Source organism: Lucilia cuprina, chromosome 6 (genome assembly GCF_022045245.1).
Source record: "Lucilia cuprina isolate Lc7/37 chromosome 6, ASM2204524v1, whole genome shotgun sequence".
In the NCBI taxonomy this organism is placed as follows: domain Eukaryota; kingdom Metazoa; phylum Arthropoda; class Insecta; order Diptera; family Calliphoridae; genus Lucilia; species Lucilia cuprina.
The window spans coordinates 56423772-56434525 of NC_060954.1; the positions used below are offsets into that span (position 1 = coordinate 56423772).

The 10754-nt window shown below is 28.1% G+C and overlaps 3 protein-coding genes across 4 annotated transcripts in view; 2 read left to right on the top strand and 1 right to left on the bottom strand.

The window, feature by feature from the left end:
• Positions 1-410: 410 nt before the first annotated feature.
• Positions 411-1275, bottom strand: LOC111688713. The gene is made up of 4 exons (XM_023451215.2): positions 1106-1275; positions 932-1038; positions 722-863; positions 411-663 (listed from the first exon to the last, which is right to left on the bottom strand). The coding sequence occupies exons 1-4, from the start codon at positions 1206-1208 to the stop codon at positions 527-529; spliced, it is 489 nt and encodes a 162-aa protein (XP_023306983.2). The 5' UTR covers positions 1209-1275; the 3' UTR covers positions 411-526.
• Positions 1276-5611: 4336 nt separating this feature from the next.
• On the top strand, positions 5612-6491 carry LOC111688720. The gene is made up of 4 exons (XM_023451222.2): positions 5612-5811; positions 5880-5956; positions 6016-6166; positions 6243-6491. The coding sequence occupies exons 1-4, from the start codon at positions 5688-5690 to the stop codon at positions 6428-6430; spliced, it is 540 nt and encodes a 179-aa protein (XP_023306990.2). The 5' UTR covers positions 5612-5687; the 3' UTR covers positions 6431-6491.
• Positions 6492-8934: 2443 nt separating this feature from the next.
• Positions 8935-10754, top strand: part of LOC111688714 — a 4975-nt gene continuing 3155 nt past the window's right edge. The window contains exons 1-4 of one of the 2 annotated variants that reach the window (XM_046955658.1): positions 8935-9189; positions 9363-9439; positions 9501-9651; positions 9720-9921. In XM_046955658.1, coding sequence (XP_046811614.1) covers positions 9066-9189; positions 9363-9439; positions 9501-9651; positions 9720-9898 — 531 coding nt within the window. In that variant the 5' untranslated portion in view covers positions 8935-9065 and the 3' untranslated portion in view covers positions 9899-9921. The remainder of the gene's footprint in view (positions 9190-9362; positions 9440-9500; positions 9652-9719; positions 9922-10754) is intronic. The other variant, XR_006941473.1, reaches the window with a different exon arrangement.

The following is a 10754-nucleotide window of genomic DNA, read 5'->3' on the forward strand; positions in this document are numbered from 1 at the left end:
TAGTCTAGTCTATAGTCTAGTCTATAGTCTAGTCTATAGTCTAGTCTATAGTCTAGTCTATAGTCTAGTCTATAGTCTAGTCTATAGTCTAGTCTATAGTCTAGAAAGTCTGGTATATAGTCGTGTCAATAGACAAGTCTAATGTTAAGTCTATATTCTATTCTAGTCTAATGGAGCTTATTAAGGCCTGCGATGTATAATAAAGCCTTAAACATACCTGTTTAGCAATAAATGAATAGACAGGATCCTATCGTATAGATAAACTGTAGTAAAACTTTAACTATTTCAGTTTATAATAGGATATAGTCGATTCTAGCTTTGACTATTGTCCTATCTGTACAGAGTATTGATATTGGGCCTGGTAGTAGGACTAGTTTCTAAAATTATAGTAAAAGCCTTGATTGCTGAATAATACATGTGGCTGTTTTTCTAATTTAATATTAATTTACTAGTTTCAACTAATAAAATGTATATTGTTTAACAAATAACATAATTAAGTAATTATTGAATATTCTAAACTTTTAATCTATACAGAGGCCAATATGTTAGTTGATTTCTTTTCCTTTTCGGAAAATGTATCATTTAGGGCCTTTTCCTTTAGATATCTTAAACGAAGCTTTGCCAACAAAGTGTAAACAGGATACAGAATCAGGGCGTGTAGACCTATAAAATATATTAGAGTTCTAAAAAACTATATATAATCTTATATGAACGTACTCACCATACATATATAAATGATATTGATAGAAGCAAAATGCTGAAATTTTAAAATCCATAAAAATTCGTATAAGAAACCATACAAAAGTGGCCGACAAAATAAAGGTATAAAATACAAAGAAAGGAGCCACTAGCAAATAGTTTTGCTGTATTCAGTAAACAGATTTTAAGTTTGTTAATTAATTTAATTAAATTTTTAATTAAACGTGCTTACCCTAATCACACCACGTAACATTAGTGAAGCTAAAATTACCATCAATATACAAAATCCAAATACACCCATAAGCGAAAAAAACATTCTACCGTTTAATTGGTCCTCAGCTGTTTTGAATAAATCTTTGTTAATAACAATAACAAATTTAATTGAAATTTATATTTTAAAACATACAAATCATAATAATCACTTTGGTTACAGGCTGCAGGGTAAATAGTGCATAACCCACGATGTGTAAAATACCGATGAGGAAGACATTTTTGGAATGTGAGTCCATTTTGTTGAGTAAATTATTTCAATATATTTGTATGTATTTTACGCTGAATTTCGAATTTAAATGAAACAATTTAAAAATTTCCTGATGTCTTTTATGTGGAAAATATTAGATATAAAAGTTGAGATAATTCTATTAAACAATCGTGTTTACTTTCATTATATAGATAAGAATCCAGAATGGTAAACAGTGGGTTCAAATATATTAAAGCAGAGTCTGATATTAAAAGATCTACTAAAATTTTGTTATATGATTTGGGAACCCCAACCTTAATCAACACGTTTGAAATTTACATGTATAAATAATTCTTCATATAATTACATTTTTATTTTTATTAATTGTCATATAAAAATTATTATTTAATAATAAATATTGAATAATAATTACAGTCTATGTTATATTATTATTATTATTGTAATTGTTACAAATGAAAATGATTTGTTTATAATTTAAAAGTTTTATTCAAATCTGTAATTTTAAAAATAAAACAGAAATTCATTCTACGATTTTATAAAATATTGTTTTTGAAAATCATGGAGTTTTTATTCTATTTATTATTCATAAGAGATAAAAATAGTTTTGAATTTCTCAATCACTTGAAGCGACCAAGGTCTTCAGTATTTGCTATATTCTATTGTTTAACCAGGAAAACCGCAAATATGCTCTAAAAAAAGAGTTAAAATCGCTAAAAATATGCCGTAAGAAACATAAATAATGCTCTTAAATTTTAAAAAAACTTTAAGATAAAAAGTTTTAAAAATGTACAATTATGAAAAACTAAAGGAAAATATCCACTAAAAGTGTAAAATATGCTCTAACAACTCGAAAATATGCCTTAAATATGCTACAAAAGTCAAACATGATAACAAAGGACAGAAAGACGGTATAATATGTCAACTTCTTCAATATTTGAAGTATCAAATAGTTGGTACAATCCAAATATATTTCTAGTTCATTATACAATTTGTCTTGAGAGAAATATGTTTATTTTCAAAACACATTGTGACTCATTTAATAAGAGAAAATTATTAAGAACTTATTTAAAGTTTAATAACTAATTATACTTAGTTGCTAAATACTACCAGATTGGTATAATTTTTAAACGATTTTTTACTTAGCTATAGACTTGACTACAGACTTGACAATGTACCCGAATATAGACTATACTATAGATATACAAGATTTGACTATAGATAAAACTATAAACTAGCAAACATAATAGACTCTATATACTATACTAAAAACTAGACTAAAGAATATTTACTAAAATATAACCTTAGACTATAGACTAGATTATATACTAGTCTATAACCTATAAACTACGCTATAAACTAGACTGTAGACTAGGCTATAAACAAGACTATAAACTAGACTTAGACTAGGCTATAGACTAGACTATAAACTAAACCATAGATTATAGGCTAGACAATAGATTAGACTATAGACTAGACTATAGACTAGACTATAGACTAGACTATAGACTAGACTATAGACTAGACTATAGACTAGACTATAGACTAGACTATAGACTAGACTATAGACTAGACTATAGACTAGACTATAGACTAGACTATAGACTAGACTATAGACTAGACTATAAACTACACTATAGACTATACTATAGACTATACTATAGACTACACTATAGACTATACTATAGACTATACTATAGACTAGACTGTAGACTAGACTAACACTAGACTATACAATTGACTATAGACTAGACTATAGACTAGACTATAGACTTGACATTAGACTAGACTATAAACTAGACTATAGACTAGGCTATAGACTAGACTATAAACTAGACTATAGACTAGGCTATAGACTAGACTATAGACTAGACTATAAAATAGACTATAGACCAGACTATAGACTAGACTATAGACTAGACTATAGACTAGACTATAGACTAGACTATAGACTAGACTATGGACTAGACTATAGACTAGACTATAGACTAGACTATAGACTAGACTATAGACTAGACTATAGACTAGACTATAGACTAGACTATAGACTAGACTATAGACTAGACTATAGACTAGACTATAGACTAGACTATAGACTAGACTATAGACTAGACTATAGACTAGACTATAGACTAGACTATAGACTAGACTATAGACTAGACTATAGACTAGACTATAGACTAGACTATAGACTAGACTATAGACTAGACTATAGACTAGACTATAGACTAGACTATAGACTAGACTATAGACTAGACTATAGACTAGACTATAGACTAGACTATAGACTAGACTATAGACTAGACTATAGACTAGACTATAGACTAGACTATAGACTAGACTATAGACTAGACTATAGACTAGACTATAGACTAGACTATAGACTAGACTATAGACTAGACTATAGACTAGACTATAGACTAGACTATAGACTAGACTATAGACTAGACTATAGACTAGACTATAGACTAGACTATAGACTAGACTATAGACTAGACTATAGACTAGACTATAGACTAGACTATAGACTAGACTATAGACTAGACTATAGACTAGACTATAGACTAGACTATAGACTAGACTATAGACTAGACTATAGACTAGACTATAGACTAGACTATAGACTAGACTATAGACTAGACTATAGACTAGACTATAGACTAGACTATAGACTAGACTATAGACTAGACTATAGACTAGACTATAGACTAGACTATAGACTAGACTATAGACTAGACTATAGACTAGACTATAGACTAGACTATAGACTAGACTATAGACTAGACTATAGACTAGACTATAGACTAGACTATAGACTAGACTATAGACTAGACTATAGACTAGACTATAGACTAGACTATAGACTAGACTATAGACTATAGACTAGACTATAGACTAGACTATAGACTATAGACTAGACTATAGACTATAGACTAGACTATAGACTAGACTATAGACTATAGACTAGACTATAGACTAGACTATAGACTAGACTATAGACTAGACTATAGACTAGACTATAGACTAGACTATAGACTAGACTATAGACTAGACTATAGACTAGACTATAGACTAGACTATAGACTAGACTATAGACTAGACTATAGACTAGACTATAGACTAGACTATAGACTAGACTATAGACTAGACTATAGACTAGACTATAGACTAGACTATAGACTAGACTATAGACAAGACTATAGACTAGACTATAGACAAGACTATAGACTAGACTATAGACTAGACTATAGACTAGACTATAGACAAGACTATAGACAAGACTATAGACTAGACTATAGACAAGACTATAGACAAGACTATAGACTAGACTATAGACTAGACTATAGACTAGACTATAGACTAGACTATAGACTAGACTATAGACTAGACTATAGACTAGACTATAGACTAGACTATAGACTAGACTATAGACTAGACTATAGACTAGACTATAGACTAGACTATAGACTAGACTTTAGACTAGACTATAGACTAGACTTTAGACTAGACTATAGACTAGACTATAGACTAGACTATAGACTAGACTATAGACAAGACTATAGACAAGACTATAGACTAGACTATAGACTAGACTATAGACTAGACTATAGACTAGACTTTAGACTAGACTATAGACTAGACTATAGACTAGACTATAGACTAGACTATAGACTATACTATAGACTAGACTATAGACTAGACTATAGACTTGACTATAGACTAGACTATAGACTAGACTATAGACTAGACTATAGACTAGACCATAGACTAGACTATAGACTAGACTATAGACTAGACTAGACTATAGACTAGACTATAGACTAGACTAGACTATAGACTAGACTATACCTAGACTATAGACTGGACTATAGACTAGACTATAGACTAGACTATAGACTAGACTATAGACTTGACTATAGACTAGACTATAGACTAGACTATAGACAAGACTATAGACTAGACTATAGACTGAACTGTTGACTAGATTATAAATTAGCGTATACTAAAATAGACTAACAACTAGACTAAACTAGAAGAGAAATACTACAGCCAAATTTATAGCACAGAGTAACTAGATAAGCGATTTTTTTTTTTATAAATTTATCTGGCAACTACTTACTTTTCTGAATGTAGTTCTTAGAATTTCGATTTCATTATAGAAACCTTGTTCATATGTGTGTGTAAAGAATAAAAAACGAGGGTTACACTAAAAGTTATGGATAGATTTATTAGCATACAAATTAATTTGTTAAACAATGTTTGAGAAAACTCAACAAAGGAAAACAAACAGAGGACGGTTGCATTGTTGTCGTGCTCGAGAGACCTAAAACTTATCACCCCGACCACGTTTTCATACTACAGCTGACATCAACAGAAACAAATTATATTTAAATATAAATGCAACGCAATTACATTTTGCTCAGTTTCAAATAATAATGCAATACAATTTCTCTAGTGTAAATTAAAACTATTATACACAAAATATTATTTCAATAACAACCGAACCGGCATGAAAACTTTAAGTGCAAATATTTTATGTTGCAGTTGTAAACTGTATAAACTTGGCCTATTAATTGCATTTTTGTATTTGATACCAAATTTAATAATAATTGTTTGTTTTTTTGCCAATGATTGTAAGTAAAAAGAAATATTGATTTTAAAATAAAAAGCTAAATTATTTTGCAAAAAAAATCTCTAACAGATGATGTCTACACTTTGCCCTTTATGTGCGCCCTAGTTGTACTTACATCGTTATTACTGATCAAGGGTTTAATGGAAGTGAGTTATTTTGTTACGTTTAAAATTTACCTTGACATTGTCATCGAATTTTCTTATAGGATCGTCATGAATTCCTTCTACCCTGGCTGGCCAATATTGCAGTTTTGATATTATTCAATATTATTTTTGTTGCTTGTCAATTTGGCGAACTTAATCGGGAAGGAACTAAAGAATCATTTTATTTGGAATTTGGTCTCTTTATTGCTTTAGGTGAGGTCGTTTTTGAATGCAACACCATTTCCTTATTGTTTTGAAATTTTTAACTAATTATTTAATTTCTTTTTAGAACTTCAAATTTTATGTTGGTACATTATCTATAACCTACTGATAAGAGGTATTCAAAAGCATAAACGACAAGCAGGAGCTATTAGAGCCCTTTCGGAAATTGTCGAAGCTCAGGACAAGGATTATTATAAAGTTAATCTAATTGCTAATGAGCATTTAGGTGTTGAAAAGAAAGTTATTTCTGTTTAAAGTTGAATAATGAAGATTTGTTAATTTAATGAAAAATATCTTCTGATTAAAGCATTTAAAATCGGAAAGGTTTTAATAAAGATTTTATATATAAAATGGTAGAAATTTTGTTTGAAAAAAAGTGAATTCTTTTTTCTCATAGAAAATAGTGAAATAGTAAATTTTCTCCATAGAAAATAGCAAAAATTTTATCCATATAAAATAGTGAATATTTTCTCTATACAAAATTTCCTCTATAGAAAATCACGAGAATTTTCTCTATAGAAAATAGTAAAAATTTTTGTTAAGAAATTTGTAAAAATATTTCTTTAGAAAATAGCAAAAATTTTCACTATTGAAATTAACGAAAATTTTCTCCATAGAAAATAGTGGCAATTTTTTCTATAGAAAATAATGAAAAATTTTCCCTTTCGAAAAAGTGAATATATTCTCTTTAAAATAAAGCGAAAATTTAAATTGCAACTTAACTTCTTACTGTCAAGCAACAGTTTGTGTAAATGTATAGATATGAGCCGCCGCTGAATTAACCGCTTTATCGGCGTCTTATCTTCTTCCTCTCTATATACTTTTTCATCACACTTTACATACGTAAAGTCTAATGAAAAAGTAAAGTTAAAATTTGTTGTTGGTTGGTATAAAACAATAACAAAGTAAAATGGAAACAGCTGTTTTACATTTTTGTATGTGTTTACATAAAAATACATCCCTGATCTAATGCGATCTGCTTGTTTTTTAATCATTTCAACATATAAAGAGAACTGTCAATTTTTCCATTCGTAGTTTCTCTCAGTGTGTTATGGAAGAAGGTTTTCAATATTATTTTAAGGAAGAGAGTTTTTGTATAGAAAAAAGATTCTCTCATTCTCTCACATCTCTATCATCTACTTAGTAGAGAAAAACAATATAGAAGAATGTTTTCACTATTTTCTATAGAAGAAAGTCCTTTCTATTTATATAGAAAAAAATTATTCTCTATTATGTATACAAGAAAGTTTTTTACTATCTCATACAGAAAAAAGTTGCTGTAGCAGAATTTTTGCATCATTTTCTATAGAAGAAGGTTTATTAAAAGAAAGATTTCACTATTTTCTATAGAAGAAAAACTTTTCTATTTCTTTAGTTAAAAAAGTTCTCTACTATGTATAGAAAAAAAGTTTTTTGTTATTTCATATAGAAGAAAATTTCTGTAACAGAAAATGTTCACCCTTTTCTATAGGAAAGAAAATCTTTCCTATAGCAAAAAGTTTCACTATTTTTTTAAAGAACAAATGTTTTCCTCTATTCCTATAAAGGAAAAGTTTAACTATTTTTTTATAGAAAGTTATTTTAACTATTTGCTATAGAAGAAAGTTCATGTAAAAGAAAGTGTTTATTATTTTCTATAAAGGAAATGTTTTTACTATTTCCCAAGTTTCTGTAAAAGGAAATTTTCACTATTTTCTATAGTTTTTTTTCTATTTTTCTATAGAATTTTTATTACTATTTTCTATAAAAGAAAGTTTTCTTATATATCTATAGAAGAAAGTTTTTACTACTTTCTATAGTATAATTTTTTCTCTATTTTTTTTATAGAAAAACATGTTTACTATATCCTATAGATAAAAGTTTTCATTTTTTATAGAAAAGTTTTCTTATTTTTCTATAGAAGAGAGTTAGTTTTCTCTATATTTCTATAGAACATTTTTCATATTTTCTATAGAAGTCTTTTTTTATTAAATAAATCATTTTTATAAAATATTCACATATTTTTTATAGAGAAAAAATTCAGATAATTTCTATTGAAAATATGTTTTATAGAGAAAATATTCACAAAAATGTTCTATATTGAAAATATTCACAAAAATTTTCTATAGAGAGAATATTCACAAAAAAATTTCTTTAGAGAAAAAATTCACAAAATTTTTCTATATAGAAAGTATTTACAAAAAATTTCTATAGAGAAAATATTCAAAAAAAATTTCTTTAGAGAAACATTCACATTATTTCTATACAGAAAATATTGACATATTTTCTCTATACAAAAAATATTGACATATTTTCTCTATACAGAAAATATTGACATATTTTCTCTATACAGAAAATATTGACATATTTTCTCTATAAGGAAAATATTCACTATATTTCTATAGAAAACTAGGTTTCACGTATTTTCTATAGAAAAAAATCTTTATTTTCTATAGAGAAAATTCCACTATTGTTTAGAGAAAATTGTTGCTGCTTTCTATAAAAATTGTCACTTTTTTCTATACCAACTCATAAAGCCAAAAACTTATCTCACCATCTTCCTGTTCCTACGGGCATGTCCATTAAGTGCAGCAGTTCCCAAATAGTAATCCCTAACAATTTTACATGAAATCAATAGAAAATTCTATAAACAGCTACAAAAATCATACAAATTATTGTTAGATTTCCATAACAAAGAATCGAAAAAGTTCTATAAGAACTTTTACTTTTTTTTGGTGAAAACATTGGGAAGTCCTGATGAAGTAAACAACTTTTAGAGAAGAGTATAAAGTTTGGTTTTTCAACGCCAAATCGTTTAATATCAGTCGTCTGTTGTTCAGAGGCAAGAGAACACATATTTTTGAAATTTATTTTGTTTTTGTTCTGAGTTCCTGTTAAACAATTCGACACTATGCAGACACTTACTACCAAATACTTTTGTTTACATTTTAAATTGTATAAAATTGGTTTAATGATTGGGGCAGTTTATATAATATTGAATTTGCTTATGATTTGGTCAATAGTTGAGAGTGGTGGTAAGTATGCGTAATTATTTTATTATTGATTAATTTAAATGAACACCTTAAGGTATGCAGTATAGGTATATAAAGTTTTGAAAAGTTTTTTTCTTTTTCGCATTATTTGTTTGCATATTTATTATAACACTGATATACTATATGATTTTTCGATATTTTTCAAATATTTTTAGAAGAAGAATATGCTGTGATACTATTTTGTTTATTGACAATATTTACTTCAATTATTTTAATGTATGGTTTAATACAGGTGGGTACAATTAAAAATTTTCCAACAAACCTTTTTCACCATTTCAACTCTTGCCCTGCAGAACCGTCATACACTTCTCTTACCCTGGCTCTCGAATGTTGCTGTTTTAATAATGTTCAATATATTCGCTGTAATCGGTCAATTTGAGGAAGCAAATCGAGAAGTAACCCGTATATCTTTCTATCTGGCATTTGGCTTTTTTATGGCTTTGGGTAAGTTAAGAGATGTAATATCTTACGTACAGCATTCCTCAGACATACTTTGTATGATGTCCTTACAGAATTACAGGTGCTATTTTGGTATATTATCTTTACTCTCTTAAAAGTGGGACATCGTAAGACATTCCGTGTTGTGCAGATTATTCAAGAAAAGCCACAAATTAAGAAAATCGAAGATAAGGACACGTTTCAAATCTATTTGGTGGGCAGTGAGGAAGTCAATGAAAAGCAAGCTGTATGAATTTAAACGAACAATTGCTCCAGGTGAATTATAACAAGATTTTTCTATATTTTCTAGATTTAGATAAATATCGGTTTGTAAGGACACATAAAAGCTTTTTTTCACTTTCGCAATTTATTTAAATTTCTTTATAAAAAACTAAGCTTTTAAGTTCATGTACCTACCACTTTCATCAAAAGAGTATATGTATATAAGTTTGTCATTTCGCTTGCAAATTACCGCAATATAATATTACGATCCTATAAAGTTAAAATATAAAATGAGAAGTAAAATTCGTATATCTCAGAAACTGCTAGAGTTCAAAAATTGTGTAGACACAACTTTGACAATCATAAGAAAATTTGTGTAAAAAATAGTCAGAATGGCTATAGTGGGCGTGGCATAAGAAATAATAATAGTTAAAGTTCTCAAATTTAGTCGGAGCCATATTAGTGTCAATATGATTATCTAAGAACAAAAGTGGGCGGACAACAACAGAGAGCGTGGCACATCCATTATGAATTGAATACAAAAATTCATTTATCTTGGAATCTATTAGAGTTATAATGTTATAACTTTGCACAAAGAACTTTAACATTTGGAGGCCTACCAACGGGGAATACGACACCTACTATATATATCTTAGTACAAAACTTAATTTACTTTGGAAAGGAATAGAACTAGATTAAACATTTTAGCGATAAAGAGCGGACTTTCATCAGGAGTGGTTTGAAACCCTTTAGTTAGATATATTGATAGATAGATAGATAGATAGATAGATAGATAGATAGATAGATAGATAGATAGATAGATAGATATATAGATATAGATATAGATATATAGATAGATAGATAGATAGATAGATAGATAGATAGAT

Coding starts and splice junctions, on each gene's coding strand:
- LOC111688720 (XM_023451222.2), top strand. CDS start 5,688: ATGAAAACTTTAAGTGCAAATATTTTATGTTGCAGTTGTAAACTGTAT. Junction 5,812..5,879: donor TTGTTTTTTTGCCAATGATT/GTAAGTAAAAAG, acceptor AATCTCTAACAG/ATGATGTCTACACTTTGCCC. Junction 5,957..6,015: donor TGATCAAGGGTTTAATGGAA/GTGAGTTATTTT, acceptor ATTTTCTTATAG/GATCGTCATGAATTCCTTCT.
- LOC111688713 (XM_023451215.2), bottom strand. CDS start 1,208: ATGGACTCACATTCCAAAAATGTCTTCCTCATCGGTATTTTACACATC. Junction 864..931: donor TGTTACGTGGTGTGATTAGG/GTAAGCACGTTT, acceptor TACTGAATACAG/CAAAACTATTTGCTAGTGGC. Junction 664..721: donor ATATCATTTATATATGTATG/GTGAGTACGTTC, acceptor TATATTTTATAG/GTCTACACGCCCTGATTCTG.